This window comes from Polypterus senegalus, chromosome 4 (assembly GCF_016835505.1).
Source record: "Polypterus senegalus isolate Bchr_013 chromosome 4, ASM1683550v1, whole genome shotgun sequence".
Taxonomy (NCBI): domain Eukaryota; kingdom Metazoa; phylum Chordata; class Cladistia; order Polypteriformes; family Polypteridae; genus Polypterus; species Polypterus senegalus.
The window spans coordinates 227175099-227193354 of record NC_053157.1 but is presented as its reverse complement, the minus strand read 5'-3'; the positions used below and the strand labels follow the sequence as shown (position 1 = coordinate 227193354).

Here is an 18256-nt window from a genome sequence, read left to right as displayed (position 1 = left end):
CCGCATTGAGAGGAGTCAGATGAGGTGGCTCGAGGATCTGATCAGGATGCCTCCTGGACGCCTCCCTGGTTAGGTGTTTCGGTCACGTCCAACCGGAAGGAGGCCCCGGGGAAGACCCAGGGCACGGTGGAGGAACTATGTCTCCCGGCTGGCCTGGGAACGCCTTGGGATTCTCCCGGAAGAGCTGGAAGAAGTGGCCGGGGAGAGGGAAGTCTGGGCTTCTCTGCTTAAGCTGCTGCCCCCGCGACCTGACCTCGGATAAGCGGAAGAGGATGGATGGATGGATGGACTACAAAAATAAAAAAGCAGTGTAGTACATTTTATAACATTTATGTAGAGAGTTTGTTCCTCAGAGTGATAGGCACCATACAGTTATTACAATTTCAGAATTAGAGAGTCACACAGTTAAGGTGAACTTCAGAATGAAACTGCTGTGTATAGAAATCCTTCCTTGTCAGTGACACACGAGCTCTCACTGGCTCGGGACTACAGGTACCCAAGTTCTGGCTGCAGGTTTTTGTTCAAACTCAGTTTCATATTTAGATACCAATGGTTCTTGCTGAAGTAACATTTTGTATGCTTCATTTTATTTCACTCCCCTGTTCAGATTCCCAGTGCTTAATTTCTTCTTTTAGTCTTAAATAGCTAGATTCTGTGTTTAATTGCTTCCTATTTTCTTATTCAGCTGCAAATTAACGATTTAACTTGGTCCAATTTAGACCTGTCTGCTCATTATGAAGTATTAATTAATGGACAGATGTTGTTGCTATCCATTTGTGTTAATCAGTTTATACTTTGTTTTCTCTGTGTTTTAACAAATTTGTATAAAATTTGTATGAAATAAAATGGAAGACAAAAACAGAAAGAATGAGAATAACTAGTATGGTATAAATCATTGGGAAGATATTCTCGAAAAATGAAAATCTGTAATAACCTGAGATGGAATTTTATTTTACCTTTGAACCCCTAGATAGATAGATAGATAGATAGATAGATCTTTATTTGGCTTAATGCTTGTTCTTTATTCTGTCCTTTTTATCACCGAATCCAGACTTCTATTGCCTTTTGAAGCTTTCAAGTACTGCATTTTTCTAACCACACTGTATGAATCCAAGTAGACACAAAGGCCATACCTGCTCCTCCTCACTCTCTATGATTACCAGGTGTGCACCATATTGTCTGCAGCCATCAAGGCCTTCTATCCAGTTTAGCTTTTTACTGGAGAAGAAGTAACACTTTGAGTTGAACAACGTCCAGTTCTGTGAACAGACATAACAAGTCCTGCCTGTGAAAAAAGAACAAATGATGAGAGAAAGAGTAGCTGAGGAGAAGATATCACATTAAAAGTTGGGTCAATAACAGTCACATTTCATCTCCTAGACATGTACTTTAAAGCACAAGTCACTCTCTCCATCTATCTATCTGTCCATGTTTCTCAACCTGTATTATCCAATTCATGGTTAAAGGGAGTGGGAGTCTATCTATCCCTGCAGCCTGAGGATCAAAGGCAGGATGTCAGCTCATCAAACAAACTCAAACTGGCCTCTTCCGGGTCATCATTTAAACAAATTTTCATATTATTAGGATGAATGAGTCTAGACATGAACACTGGGAGAATATGCAGTCTCTGCACAGAAAATGTCCAGACCAAAATCTGAATACAGCATCCTGAAGCTGTTTGAAAATGTAACACCCTAACATCTTCTCATCTTACGAACAATTACACACCAAATTTAACTTTCCAGCAATACATTTCTTTCACTACCTCCAAATCAGAAACTCTGCTAAACAAAATCTGCCCAATTTTTCTCACCTCTCACCTCTTTCTGTTCCGGTAAAAATATTGATCAGTCTTGAGGACTCAGACAGCATTTCCGTAATATATAAAAACATTTTAAAGTCTCCCCCTATTAAAGATCTCAAAGTACAGTGGGAAACGGATCACTTACTCAAAATTTCAGAAAAGGAGTGGAAGGCAGCCATGCACAGAATTAACTCGAGCTCCATATTTGCAAAGCTTACAATTATTTAACTTATAATAAGATATCAAGCACATCTGTTTCATTTAAATATGTCCAAAATGTTTCAAGAGCTAGATCCAACCTGCGAACTTTGCAATCGAGCTCCAGCCTCATTGAGCCACATGCCTTGGGCCTGCACCAAAATAACATCATTCTGGGCCAAAATCTTTAAATACCTTTCAGACAGCCTTGGTGTCACAAATCCTCCTAATCCACTAACAGTTGTGTTTGGTGGGCTCCCAGATGGGCTTAAAGTGGAAAAAGACAAACAAACTGTAATTGCTTTTACTACACTATTGGCACATTGACTTATCTTGGACAACTGGAAGAATCTTGACTCTCCTATTCAAGGTCAATGGGTAACTGATATTATATACTGTTTGAAATTGGAAAAAATCTAATTCTCACTTAGAGGATTATTTATTTATTTATTTATTCTGTATTAAATGTTTTGCTCTGTTGGCCTAGCTCTCTTTTTCATGGGTGGGGGTTGATTTGATTTGAACTTAGTTTTGTAAAATTTGACTTGCTTATATGGAAAATAATTTGCTCTTAATAAATTCAATAAAATTTTAAAAAAAGAAAATGTATCACCCTGGTGTATATACTTGGGAGCAAAAATATAATTTTAAAATGTTCAAACTAATCAAAATGTCGTGGAATGTATCTGTTTCCTTTTAGGGGCAATATAGCTCCCTAGTTGGAATAAGTTCTTTTGTAATTGCGGTCTTTTAAGTAACTGAAAACTATATAGATATGATATTAAAAATCGATACCTCTCCCATAGTGATACGGCGGTAAAAATCACATAAGAGAAAAAAGCAGCTTTCTTTACTGACGATTTATGTGGCATTACAGACGAGGAAGCCAAATAGCATGACGATACCAAGGTGGGATCTTGATCTATACAGTCTGCCATTTTTCGTTGCTGCGCTGGAAGGCTTTTCAGGATGGATGACGATATCACCCATCCATCCGTCAGTCGGCTTCAAAGTATTTGGCTGCTGTCCAAGTCTTTTTATACTGCCTTCTCTACCTGCAGACCCTTACTTAGGTAAATAGTCCATTTCCAAACAAGGAAAGAAGATTTTTTGCTGACTGTTAACAGAGGACAAAATAGTACACATCTGGCTTTAGGCTGACTATACATTCCTCCAGCTGTCTTTGTCTATCTTGTTCTATGCTTGGCCCAGCACTTCTAAATTCAGAGAGCTCCTGTGGGCTAACTTTGGCCTGGCCTGTACATGTAAATGCATTTATAAAATAATTTTTGTACAGAGCACAGTGACATTAAACCTGTGTTCTTATTACAGTATCCTATATAAGGAAAACAGTATTATTTTAAAAATGCAATAATAATCAGACAGCTTGGAAGTGTTTGAATGGTTAGTTGAGTCTGAGAACAAGCCATTAATCCATTTGCTATATTTCTTAGTTCGTATTAGGATTGGAATAAATGAGAGCCTATTGCAACACAACAAGTAGCCCAGTATGCAGTCCTGGCCATCACACAACCTTACACTCTGAGACTGAGGCAGCCTACGCTCAGCAACAAGCAGGCTTCTGCTTGTCCATACAGCACAGCTAAAACCAACAGAGAAATTGTATTTTTTATGGGTCAGTTGACTCCATTCTTCTTGAACAGCTGAAATTGATCAATGGCTATGCACAACATGTGCCAAACATTTCAACTCCTGAAATAAAGCCTTGATGCATACAATTTTCCATTAAGAATTTCAATCAAATGATTTCACGCTATGAGAAATTTAAGCAGAATTTCATAACTACAGATACATTTGGACACACCACTGTCACCCAGTGTCCAAAGAACAACTCAAACAAGAGAATCATTTGGGTTTTTCCAGCACCAGAGAAGTTCAGGCTTCACCTCAGTGAAGGCAGGATCATGTACACAATTTACATGATTTTGAGGATGTCTTCCATATTGATTGCATTCTCAAAAAGCCCACATAAAACTGCTCAATATTAGACTTGCATTAATTTTTGCAACCATCAATCAGGGAAAAGCAGCATTGCAAAGTCTGCTCAGTGAAACAGTGCATTAAAAGAGACGTTCAACCCATCCTGTGCTCCAAACCAGGACTACTGTGATTGAAGAGCCAAATCTGTGGGATGCTTTTTGCCAAAGATAAGGACATTAAGTCACCTAGAAAGGAGTGGTTACTTAAGAAAGACAAAAATGTTGTATTTAACACTAGAATCCCTGAGGCCTGCAAAAATGTAATTTGTCCCTGACCACCTTCATTTTACTGACATACACGAGAAATCTTCAATATCTTTATCACTGTGCCAATTGCTCTACTGATAATCATCTTTGTTTTGGAAATGTGTCAATTAGCAGCACTCAACCTGCACTCATCCATCCCCGACTTAGCAAGCTGTATGCCCTTCCTGACACAGTAATTGTCTGTATTCATCTTCCCCAGCCAGAATTCAATCATACAATTCAGAGCAACATCATTTGAACAATTTTTTTTTAGTACAGTTTTATCTTTATATATAATATGTTACTGTTCATTTGTCTGCCCAGGATTTTAAATCACCTGTAGCTCTCAAACCGTTTGACCTATTGATCTGAAATGTGGCACACGTGACGTCTACTATCTGCTTTAGGGGTGATGATTGACCTCCAAGGTTATTTCTCTTTTTATTTTTATTTTATTTTATTGTAGAATCGACTCTCAACAGCAGCCAGCAGGGCCACTGTGCGCCACATGCATATGGGCGCCGTTCTCATCCCTACCACCTTTGCCATCACTTCCACTACCTTTTCATATGTTGAATTATTTGTGAGACAGATTGAAGACTTAAGTGCCAGCTTAAGTGAAAAATTAAGGTTATCGCAACGCAAAAACTGATTTAATCAGTTTTAATGGGAGAAGATGCCGACGAAAGATGAGAAGCAGCGGGTCGCCATGGAGGAGAAAAGAAGAGCTGCTCAAGAAGCAGTAAATGCATCAACCTCTGAGCAAACTAGTGCTAAACATACAGAGAAAGAGTATGAAAACTAGGAATGCTCGAGTCAAATGTATTCACTGCACGTTATAGTGTAGTGTGCCATTACTGGTTCTTAAATAAAAGCTTTCTTGGTTTTTTTATACCTTTTGTGAAAGTGTTTATTTTATACTCCAGGAAATGCCTCTTGTAGGAAGAGACGATGAATAGTGAAGTACATATCAGATTTCTTCTCCTTAGGCACATACACTGTCAGCATAGCACTGCCAGTTCTAAGCCAGAGTGTAATGTTTTCTGAGTTCATGATTATTTTTAAGTTGTGTGATTGTTATGTTCTCTTTGATGACGTCTGTAGTAGGGAGATTAAGTTGTGGGTAGTTTGTTTCTGTGTCTAGTTTTAATATATGCTGTTTTGTGTGGAAGAATTTTCTTCAATTATTAATCTGCCCATTGTGGAAATTAATTGTATATATAAGACTCAATCTATGGCTGCTTTGTGGTGGTGTTGTTTGTGTTTTGTTTGTAGTGTTTCTGTTTCCCTTTGGAGCTGCTGTAGGTCTGTTTATGACCAACATACTGGATGTGTTTTGAGTATTTGTGAAAGACGTGATGTATATTTTTATATGAGTATATTCACTTGTTTACTTTGTATAAGTTTGTATAAGGTATTTGTTTAGTTCACCATCTGCCAGGATTTCAATTCGGTTGCCATTTTTGATGGTATACCCATCTTCAATAAGAATTCCTTTTTTCCACATGAATTGTTTTGCATTTGTTCAGTCCAAACTCTGTGTGTATGTGTTGTGAATATGGTTCACTTATTTCTAGCAACTGTTGTAATTGTACTGTATCTTTGTTCCTGCATATATCTTTATGTTGTGCATATCAAATAGCTGCTTCTCTACATATGCAGAGCAATTCTGTAGACGCTGTGCATTATGTCAAAGGTTTAATGTAGGAAAAGGCACTCAGGTAAGTCCCGCCGTTACTCCTAACCCAATGGGTCCGTTTGAACACCTCCAAATGGATTTTATTGAACTAACACCGTCTAAAGGTTACCGATATTGCCTTGTGATTGTCGATGTGTTCTCCCGATGGGTAGAAGCTTTCCCTTCAAAACGCAATGATGCCAAAACGGTTGCTAAAGCACTAATTAAAGAAATTATTCCAAGATGGGGCATCCCCAAAGTTACAGACAGATAATGGTACTCACTTTGTGAATTCCATTATAAATGAATTGACTACCTGGCTACAGATCAATGTACATCATTACTGCAAATACCATCCACAAAGTGGGGGTATTGTGGAACGATGCAATGGCACCCTAAAAGCTAAGCTTGCAAAAATTTGTGAACAAACCAATTTATCCTGGCCAGATGCTTTACCCCTGGCTTTAATGGGATTGAGGGGACGGACACACCGGCAATTGGGGCTATCGCCGTTTGAAATCCTGACCGGACGACCCATGCCCGTTGGCATGGTTATAGGAAATGTGAACCTGCATACCGTGGACAATGATCTTCTCTCTAGTCTTACAGGCCTCCGAGGCGTCCCTGAAGGAAGTCCACGAGCAGGTTAATCAGGCTTGGAGAACCAGCCCTCCATCTAAGACTCGCCGATTCCCTTGGGCACCTGGATCCTGGTTCGAGACACCCGGAGGAAACATTGGCATCAGCCTAGGTGGAGAGGACCGTTCCAAGTTCTTTGTCCACACCACACGCTGTAAAGGTTGAAGGATTGCCCGCCTGGATTCACGCCGCACTGCAAAAGATGGCACCCATAATATACATACTCTTGTTGTTTTTTCTTCCATTATCCACTTCACGGGTGACACTGACTTTCCAGGTTGAGGAAACTGCCTCATTCCAGGTTGACTTTTGTGCAATTGTTCCCTGTACTGGCAGACAGGAGCAATGGGAATGGCCTGACAAATATGTCTGTGTGAGCTACCCGGTTTATGACTCTGACTCAAGTTTTGCTTCATCTGACTCTGAATGTGGCTTCTGGAGTGATGTGTTTGCAAACACAGGACCAAATGACTGGGGTTATGAACCCTGGCAGGCTACTCAGTATGGCCTAAAGACTCGATTCTCTATTTTAAAGGGACATGCCTCTCATGAGTGTGCTAAGAATCAGTGTAACCCATTAATCATTACTCTAAAGAATCCTTCTTTGCATGATTCAGGAACTTATGTCTTAGCTGCATATGCAAGTGGTCATGATCCCGAGGACTCTTTCAAATTAAGGTCAAGGCACCTGCTCCCTCTCCTCTGTCCCCTTTCCTACTTAGTTTTTGACTACTGCATCCAGTGAGTGAGGAAAAACCCTAGTTCAGGCTTTGAATCTAACCACCTTAACAAGCACGTTCTTCTCTGTTTTTGGTGTTGGTTTTTGACTTTGTATCTTCATTTTGTGATTTTTAATCTGTATCATAATAAGTTGAGAGTGAGACAGGATTAGATAGAGCTAAATGAGTCTTCCAGAATGCTTCCTTGTTTTACAACAATAGAACATTAGAAGAATCTAGAGGAGAACAAGCTCATCAGTCCTATCCACTTAATTGTTCTAAACAAACATCAAGCCTAGTTCTGAAAGTCCCTAATGTCTTAATATAATAAATACAATACAATACAGTTTATTTTTGTATAGCCCAAAATCACACAAGAAGTGCCACAATGGGCTTTAACAGGCCCTGCCTCTTGACAATCCCTCAGCCTGGACCCTCTAAGAAGACAAGGAAAAACTCCCAAAAAAACCCTTATAGGGAAAAAATGGAAGAAACCTTGGAAAAAGCAGTTCAAAGAGAGACCCCTTTCCAGGTAGGCTGGGCGTGCAGTGGGTGTCAAAAAGAAGGGGGTCAATACAATACAATACAATACAATACACAGAACAGAATAAATCGTCAATACAGTATAAAAATACAAATTTTACAAGTATGGAGCAGAATTTAACTGATGATATCACATAATATGGTTTTGATTTGTTTAGAGTTCTGGAGACCTCAGCCATCAAGCTGTCTCTCCCATTTGGCCATTCCACAGCTGAAACAGTGCTGAGCCAGCTAATCCGAAGAACTGAAGGGAAGCCCTGGGCCAACAGGTGAGGAAACTGTTACAGTGGAAATTTGACCCAAAGCGGGGAGACAGAAGAGGAAGGGTGTTGTGCTCTGGTTAATCTCCTATCATTCCCTTGTACCGGAGTAATAATTTTAAATGGGCTTAAGGTATCGGCCCTAATAGATTCCGGCAGCAACAGCTCCATTGTTGCTTGCCGCTTCATGTTGACTCGACAATGACTAAAAGTTAAGACCAGTCTGACCTGGTGAGACACCCACCAGTACAGAATCGCCTCATGCTTCATAAGTTACAAGGAATTGTTGAAAATATTAACTGTATCAGTCCTCTGAAACCCTCCATTTCAAGGGATACTGGGACAAGAGTAGTCTAATAATAAAACGGTTCAACACTAACCACTCCTAAACAAAAATTGGGCTTAGTGATGGACAGAAAGATGCGTCCCAAGCTGTGTCCATGCCATGTACAGAGTCGGCTGAGTGGGGAGACATGGTCACTCAGATTGACATGGCGATTCCCGGGACGTTGCACAATGAAACATCATCATCAGGCGCTGCGGCAGCCCGGGATGAAACCATGCCCATTGAGGTCATTTGATATTTGTAGTGGGAAAGTGGCCCCAGCCTACATTCTGGATATCTAATAGTTCATGAACCGAACAGGATCAGTTGAGACGATGAGACACAGGTAAAAAAACGAAGGGTGAAAGGTGTAAGTTTATTTATAAAACTGCTGTACAACAAAAATGCAGTAGTGTCAGGCAGGCTTTGATTCACATCCCTTTAGCACTGACACTTCTTCAGAAATAAAACTGTTGTTAGTCCCATGGTCCTACCGGTGGCAGGTCTGTGAAATATCATACACCCACCTCCTGAGATGTAACCTAGGCACCGAAAAAAACCATTGAGCATATTAAGCTCTGATTCTATTGGCTGGGAATCAATGAGGAGGTCCACCTCTTTTTCATGTCCTGCCCGGAGTGTCAACCATGAGCAATCATGGTGCTCTGTTTCCCATTCCCCTTATTGATGTCCCATTGGAACATATCTGGGTCAACATAGTGGGTCCCCTATAAGCCTCAGCTAGAGGACACAAATACATAATACTCCTAGTTGATTATGCTACCCAATTTCCCGAAGCTGTGCACAGCTACCTCCAAAGCTATTGCACGGGAATTAGTAGGGATCTTTGTACGAGTTGACATCCCTAAGGAAGTCCTGATAGACCAGGGGATGCCCACTACCTCAGAGACATTCAGGGAAACAGCCAAGTTACTTAAGATAAAGGATTTAAAGACCTCGGTATATCATCCTTAAAATGATTATCTACTACAGCTGTTTAACCAGACCCTCAAACAGATGCAACGCAAGGTGGTCAGCGAAGATGGAGAAACTGGCATCAGCTCCTTTCCCTCATCCTTTTTGCATATCAGAAAGTCCCACAAATCTCTACGGGGTTTTCACCGTTTGAATTATTGTATGGACGGCAACCTCGGGGCATACTGAATACTCTAAAGGAAGGTTTGGAGGAGGAGACCCTCCCCTCCACAAATATACTGGAATATATTGCGCAGTTAAGCAATAGATTCACAAAAATTCAACCCATCCTAAAAGCTCAAATGGAAAAGGCGCAAGCAGCTCATGTCCGTTGTTATGACCGTAGCACATCCCTGCGGGAATTCCATTCTGGAGATCATGTCATGGTCCTTGTTCCTACCTCCCATTCCAAATTATTAGCCCATTGGCATGGTCCTTGCAAAGTTAAGGCGAGAAAGGGGCTCATCAGTTTTTTGGTGAGACAACCCAATTGTCGACTGAGTGAACGGGTATATAATATGAACCTTCTGAAACCATGGAAGGAAAGGGAGCCTGACGCTTCCTCCGGCCAGCCCCATTCACTCTTTGCTCACAAAACAGAACTTAACTTTGGTCCCAATTTGACCGCCAAACAGTTACGAGAGCTGGAGACAGTTATCCTGTTTGTCCCAGAGGTAGTGAGTGAGAAATCTGGATGGACCTCCCTGATCGCGCATGACATCATGACAGAGCCCAGGGCGATTTTTCAAGAACTGGAAATCAAGCACATGCTGGAACTAGGTGTGATAGTTGAAAGTCATAGTCTCTGGTCCAGCCCTATTGCCCTGGTCCCTAAGCTTGATGGAACTTAGAGGTTTTGCAATGATTTCTGGCAGCTTAATCAAATCTCCCAATTTGACTCCTATCTGATGCCACGAGTAAATTACCTTCTCGAGCGGCTAGGACAGGCTGAGTTCTTGACCACACTTGACATGATGAAAGGGTTCTGGCAGGTTCCTTTAATGGACTCTGCAAAGGCTAAGACTGTGCTTAGAACCCCTGGCAGTATCGTGTCCTTCTATCTGGGTTACATGGGGCACCTGCAACCTTCCAGCGTCTGGTGGATAAACTCACTCCTCATAACTCCTATAGTGGTGCCTTCCTAGATGACATGGTCATCTATTCCAGCACATGGAAGGAACACCTAAAGCAGGTCCAAGCAAAGCCAAATATTTAGGCTACCTAGTGGGCCGGGGTACTGTGAGGCCACAGTGTTCCAAAGTAGATGCTATATTGAAATGGCCCAGTCAAAACACCAAGAGGCAAATCTAATTATTTCTTGGCTTAGTGGCCTGATTTTCCAAGAGAAGGGTGCCCTTGACTAACCTAACAAAGAAGAGGTACCCAAACAATGCGGTGTGGGACATCAATGTAGAGAATGCATTTAATGACTTTAAACAGGCCCTTACGTCAGCACCGGTCTTGAATGCTCGTAACTTCTGTTTGCCGTTCATTCTTCAGATGGATGTTTCTGAAACAGGTTTTGGTGCCATGCTGAGCCAGAGTGATGATGGTGTCAAGAACCCCGTTGTATTCCTGGAAACTGGAAACCAGGTATGCAGTAGTGGAACGAAAAGCCTTGGCAATCAAATGGGTGATTACACAGCTGGAGTATTATCTCTTAGGTCATGAGTTCACTTTGGTTACAAATCATGCATTTTACAGTGGATGGCCTTACACAAAGAATCGTACCTGCATGTCACAAGGTGATTTTTAGGCTTGCAGCCTTACAAGCTTCTGCTCGTTCATCGGCAGGGCTCTCTCCATGACAATGCTGATGCCCTTTCTCGGATTCACGACTTCTCAGTCAGGAATGCCTGAGCCAATTGGTCTGGACTGGGGGAGGGACTGTGTCACACACGTGTTCATACGAGGCAACTAAAGGGTTCAAAAGAAGGTAATTCCATGCCGGACCAGGGAGTGGCAGAGTGCACTAATCCTTTCTCTATTTCCTCTGCAGACATCACTTCTGGTTCTGGACCCAAGGACATCACTTCTGGTTCCAGGCACGATTATGCTACTTCTGGTTCATGTCCAGCTTTAAAACCACCATGTTTTGTCTGTTACCTCAGTTCTATTTTGGACTCAGGTCTGTAAAGACCTATTTCTCACATTTTGTCTTATTTTTTCACACTAACTTTCAAGTGTAAGAGGTGGCTGCCTCAAACATTTTTATAGTGTCTTTTTGCATCATTTCACATCCTTTTAAAGCTCTTTTTTCTTTTGCAGCTACTTTTTTTTAACACTTTATTAACCTACTGCAGAGTTTGTATTTAATTAATTATTAATTCCAAATTTAGGTATGTACTTCTGCATTACATGTAAAACATTTTTAAACCTGTTCCACTGCTCCTCGACTGTCTCCGTACTTAAAAGATTATCCCAGTCTTTTCTTTTTAGGCTTCTACCAGCGTTGGTGATTTACCATACTATGTTAAAAAACAGTTATTGATTACTTCTAAAAACTGTTTATCCCAGTTAATATTAGGATAGTTAAAATCCCCCATGACAATAATATCCCCCTGTAAACTTACCTTTTTAATATTAAAAAGATGTGTGTTGAAATTACTGTCTTCGTTGGGTGGTCTATCGAACATCCTAAAATAAAGCCTCTTTCCTTAATGCTTTCCAGACAAAGCCACATGTCCTCACTAAGATGGGGTTAATCGTCCCACTGAGGAGCACTTTCTATTTAAATTCTGTTTGATATAAAAAGCAACCCCACCTCCTTTTCTGTTCTGTCTATCCTTCCTAAAAAATGTGTTTCCCGCTAAGTTATACTCATCCACTTGTTGTTTAGCCAGGTTTCTGAAATTGCTATAATATCATAATTATGCTCTGCTACATACAATTCCCATCTCACTTGTCCTATCTTTGATACTTCTAGCTTTAAGGCAAGCTATTTTTAATGTGTTACTCCTTTTCCATTTAAATGTTGTGTTAGAATTTGTATTACTTAGGTTTACATTATTGTTTGTTCCTCCATGTATAGTTCTAAGCCTGGCCTGTCCTAAACTCCCTGCCGCCCATTCCCTATTTTAAAAAGTCCTCGGCTAACCTACTCATACACCTCCCCAATACATTGCCCCATCCACCCTGCCCCGGTTCAGATGTAACCCATTGTGGCGGAACAAGTACTATCTGTCCCAAAAAGAGTCCCAAAGCCCCTAAACCTATACTTTTCTATCCTGCACCGAATTTTGAGCCATGTGTTAAGCCTTCTAATCTCCTCAGTCTTACCCTGACTGGCATGTGGCAGACTACCCTTATGTATGTAATTTTTTCCAACATGGAGAATGATAAATTAATCTACCCTTTCTCTGGCCAATAGCCTATCCACCCTTCCAGGCAGGTCTCCTACCTGTGCACCCAGAAAGTAACACACCGTGCAAGACTCTCTGTCTCTGGAGCAAGCCTGTGCATCAATCCTCCTAATAATTGAGTCCCCAGCTATTAGTAACTCTCTTTTTCTGGGAATTGGTTTTGAGGTAGCCTGTTGGGGCTCCTCATCCCTGCCCACCACCTCAGAATCATCAGAGACACTGTCCAGCTCTGCATGGACCTGAAAATGGTTTGACATTTTCAATTCTGGAGTTGATGCCCACGGACAGTGTACACCTTTTACTCTATGCCTTGTGACCATGACCCAACTATGTCTTCCTGTCTGGTATGGAATCTCCTCCACCTTAGGGGTGCACACTATCTCTCTAAAGTACACCTGTGTCAGGTCTGCCAATTATCTTTTGCAATGCAGACCAGCCATCTCCTCCTCCAGTTCAGAGACCCTGAGCTCAAGGTGCTGGTCAGCTGGCATCACCTACTGATGTGGCCCTCATGGAAGACTGACTCCTCCAAGCATTCATCTAAAAAGTCCAACATCCAACAGGACTTGCACTGTGCTGGTTTCATTATTAAATTTTCATTTAATATTACGAAAACTTTTTCTTTTTTTAAATTAAAAATATATGATTCAATTTAAATGCTAAAAGTAAAAAAAATGAAGACAAAGAAATTAGATAATAAAACTGCTACAGCTGTTTTACACCTTCTGGCCCCTTAAGCTACTGTAATATTCTCCCTCCCAACTGCTTGCTGTTTTTCCTTGTGTGAAGTTCACTTTTTCTGGAAAAGATAGCTAAGAACTGTTCAATCTAAAATAAACAAAACGTGCTTAGTGAATGTAATCTGCTTGTTAATTTCTTACTGTCTTATCTGCTCTTACAACCTCTTGTGCTTGTACATCTGAGCCTTCCCCTTTATTGCTTTAATGCTAAGTAGGCTGAGGACTTTTTTAACTAATGACTGCTGTTTCTGTTACTTATCTATACTAATAAAAGGCAAAGCCCTCACTCACTCACTCACTCACTCACTCACTCACTCACTCACTCATCACTAATTCTCCAACTTCCCGTGTGGGTGGAAGGCTGAAATTTGGCAGGTTCATTCCTTACAGCTTCCTTACAAAAGTTGGGCAGGTTTTATATCGAAATTCTACGCGTAATGGTCATAACTGGAAGCTGTTTTTCTCCATTTACTGTAATGGAGATGAGCTTGAACGCCGTGGGGGTGGAGTTTCGTGTGACATCATCACGCCTCACACGTAATCACGCAGTACATAGAAAATCAGGAAGACCTCCAAAAAGCGCTGAAGAAAACATGCATTATATAATTGAGAAGGCAGCGAAACAATAAGAAGCGAGCGAGTGACATATACAACCATATTCATGAGTTCTGCTACTTCGGAAACAAAGCACGATGTAAACCTACACTTTAAATTAAGTTCATAGACAGGCTGCGCTGGCGTTTGTAATTTAGTGCCTGCCCATATAAGGCCGTCCCTCAGCGGAAATCCAATAGCAAACTCCCACTAAATATTCACGGGTTAAGGACTGTGCTTATGCAGAGGAAGATGAGATGGTCAGCGTGGTGTTTGGCACAAACTCAACGAAACTGCGAGAGAAAGTTTTAAGTGCCAGGACTAAGGTAACATTAAATACAGCCATGGACATAGCACGAGATGGCACCAGCACAACTGGGAACTTCGATGCATGTACACCGAGGCTCACGTGAACTGCGCGAGTGCACAGATAAAAGCAACAGTTCCAAAGAGCTGAACAAAACCGAATTACACAATTGAAAAGGCAGCAAAAATATGAAGCGCCTGATACATACAAGCATATTCATAAATGCTGCTACTGTGGAAACAAAGCACACGTGGAAAAAGTCAATGTCCCGCTAAAGGAAGACAGTGTAAAAAAAAAACCCGTGCATGCAGTGTGTCAGGTCTCGGATAAAGAAGAAGACGAGCTGTTTATTGATGCAGTAAGAAACGAATCGATGAATGAAACCTGTCATCTTTACAACGATTGACAAACACGGAATGTAACTTGAACACAACACATCCTACAAATACAAACCTGATTGAAAGAAATAATGATAATCAAATCATTGATGACAGCAACACTCAGTAACACTCACAAAACAAATACTGTATATTGACAGTCATGTTACGTTATTTTTAAAATGTTCCCTTTTCTTTTCTAGCTTTTTAACACACTACTTCTCGCTGCGATACGCTGGTATATATATATGTATATATATATATCCCGATCTACATACTCGAATAATGGATACTTTATTCGCCATCAATGATTGTTTTGGTAAAGCCATACTCAGTGTATTCATTAGATGAACGGTAAAAAGTAAGAGCGAGGGAGGATGACTTATTGAGGCATGCAGGCTGTAGTGGTCAACTCTATCTGAATTGCGATCACATTTGAAAAATATATCTTTTCAAGTTCTATTTAGTCCATATGTGTCAAACTCAAGGGCGCGGGCCACATCCGCCCGGCGTGTAATTATATCCAGCCCCGAGATCATTTTATATACTGTATTATTGTTATTAATGGCCCGGTATATGAAGCGCTGGTAACACAATAAACTACAGATCCCATAATGCAGCGCTTCAGCTGCCTTGCTGAACACTTACGCGTTAATCAAGTCTAGCTTATGATGCTGCAAGTTATTGCGAAGCTAGCTCACACGATGCTGAAGAGAAAAGTTGATTCTGAAAATAGAGCCTTTAAAAACCGATGGGAGGCTGAGTATATGTTTACTGAACCCGTGTGTCTCATTTGTGGAGCTAATGTGGCTGTAATTACAGAATTTAATCTAAGACGGCACTATGAGACAAAACATCAGGGAGTTCTGTGTTGTGGAGATTCTCAGGATGGATTGCAGGTGCTCATCAGTGAGGCTGAAAGACCTGAATGCAATGCAGAAGATACAGAAAGCAGAAGAATTAAATAAGAATCTGACACCAGCGGACGTTTTACCCGTGCACAATCACAAAGTGATTTCAAGTGAAGTTGCTTTTATGGGAGACACAAATGCACCAGTGCAACTTTCCCTGTTGCCAAGTAATGTTAAACCAAGTCGTCACTACGGTATTCCCAAATCGCACTTTGCTGATAAACCGAGCGCACTGAGTTTGCACGGCGCTTTGGTGACTTTGAAGAACAAAAAAAGTCCGTCTACATGCGGCTCGAACCTTGTGCATGTTTGGTAGCACATATCTGTGTGAGAAGCTCTTCTCAGTGATAAAGACTAACAAAACAGCACACAGGAGTCGCCTCACTGATGAGCACCTGCAATCCATCCTGAGAATCTCCACAACACAGAACCTCACACCAAACAGAAACGAACCTGTTGCCAAAAATAGATGCCAGGCGTCCAGCTCTAAAATGACATATGAGCAAAGACAACTGAATGATTTGATTTGTTATTGCTGAAAGGAACACATTTTATTTATATTTCCAGGTTTTGTTATGCAGCATGTTCATATTTGAATTTGTATAATTTTGAAAGGATATATTTTTATGGAGAGCAAAATCTTTTGGGATATTTAAAATCTAAGTTTATTTTTATATAAATTTACATAAGAGTAAAGAAATTTGAATGTTTGTTCTTTTAAGTTATTTAAGGTTTGAGTTGATTTATTCACGAATAATATTCCTGTCTGTTTTACCATTCCTACCAAAGATATTTCTGTCGACTAAATAAAAATTCCTTCTATTTAAAATTTAAATAGAACTTGAACAAATACGATAGTTCATAATATCCACGCAGACTTGCACGTAAGAGCGGGAGTTATCCGTTTTAACAAGCAGCGTATTGCACTGATCTGAAATAGCTGTGTGTGTATATATGTAGATATGTATGTATATGTATATATATGTTTATATATGTGTGTGTGTATGTATATATATATATATATATGTGTGTATATATGTGTGTGTATGTATGTATGTGTGTATGTAAATGTATGTGTATATATGTATATATATATATATATATGTGTATATGTATAGATATGTATATATATATATGTTTATGTGTGTGTGTGTGTATATATATATATATATATATATATGACAGCAACACTCATCACTCACAACAGTGACAAAACAATTACATTGACAATCATGTTACGTTATTTTCAAAATGTTTCCTTTTCTTTTTAATTGCTTCTTCAACACACTACTTCTCCGCTGCGAAGCGCGGGTATTTTGCTAGTTAACTATTAATTGGTCCTGTGTGTTTTTTTAATTACAGATGCCGATATCAGTTACTGCTGCTTTTTTGCCCTGCCTCTTTGAAGCTACTTCAAATACAAATACAAGAATAAGTACAAGTAACAAGTTACTTTTCCAAGCACACCCCCAAACACCCAGCTACTTTTGCTCCTGTGTGTGTGAAAAAAAAGCAAAAAATCCTTCAAACTGGAAAACAAGCTTTAAAATTTCCTGCACGTATCTTTAGAAGCAGGCAAAACACAAATGTATAGGAGCAAAATGCATTTATTTTAATTAACTTTCACACCACAGAAAACACAAAAACTCTCAGCAACTCTCAGCTGTCTCTCTCATTTGCAAAGTTGACATCTGCATAGAGGCGGTGTGTACTGATGTGCTGTTGATACATAAATGTGGTGTTGTTCTATAGTATCCCACTAGTGTTTGTAGGCAGGGAGTATCTTGCATTTTGTAATTTGTACTACCCATATATGTGGGAGAATGTTAAATCCTGTGCGTAGGCTTCTGTATTTTTTGTATGCCTGCTTTAATATAACAGAGTCTCTTAAGTGCTTTCAGCAGCCTTTTAGTTGATTGTTCTGTCAGTATATCATTATCTGTGATGTGTGTGTATATTTTCATTTGATATGCATGCAAAGTATTTTGTAAAGTGTAAGTAGAAACGTGATAGTTTTATATTTTTTGAGAATGTTTCCTTTTGACTTGGGATTCATGTATGTGATGCCCTCCATTAAAAACTGAGGTGACTCTAGTAGATTGTGTACAATGGGTGGCAGTTTGTCTGAAAGGACAAACTGTAGAGTAGTGAACCTCTTATACCAGAAACTGTGAATTCCATCCATGTCATGTGCCTTCATGCTGTATGTTTTTCTGATTGTTTCTGTGAGCTTTATTATGTTGATGTGTTTGAAGTGCAGTGGTGTTTTATTGTCCGTGTTTGGTCGCTCCTCCTTGATCCAAGCTGCTGTGCTATTATACTCAACCACATTAGTCCAGAGGGCAGACTGGTACTATGTGAGGTTTTCCTGTGTTGGCCTACCATTGGTTTGTATTCTTGAATTTTTCAGTATATGTCTTTATAATAGTTTTTCATTATTTTGGAAATTAAAGCTGTGTTGTTTTCATACTGGGCGGCACGGTGGTGCAGTGGTAGCGCTGCTGCCTCGCAGTTAGGAGACCTGGGTTCGCTTCCCGGGTCCTCCCTGCGTGGAGTTTGCATGTTCTCCCAGTGTCTG

At 40.3% G+C, this 18256-nt stretch overlaps 1 protein-coding gene across 2 annotated transcripts in view; it reads right to left on the bottom strand.

The window, feature by feature from the left end:
- LOC120528090 (CD209 antigen-like protein C) overlaps positions 1-18256 on the bottom strand; it is a 39258-nt gene that overhangs the window by 11310 nt on the left and 9692 nt on the right. For both annotated transcript variants that reach the window (XM_039752109.1, XM_039752108.1), the window contains exon 4: positions 1134-1285. In XM_039752109.1, coding sequence (XP_039608043.1) covers positions 1134-1285 — 152 coding nt within the window. The remainder of the gene's footprint in view (positions 1-1133; positions 1286-18256) is intronic.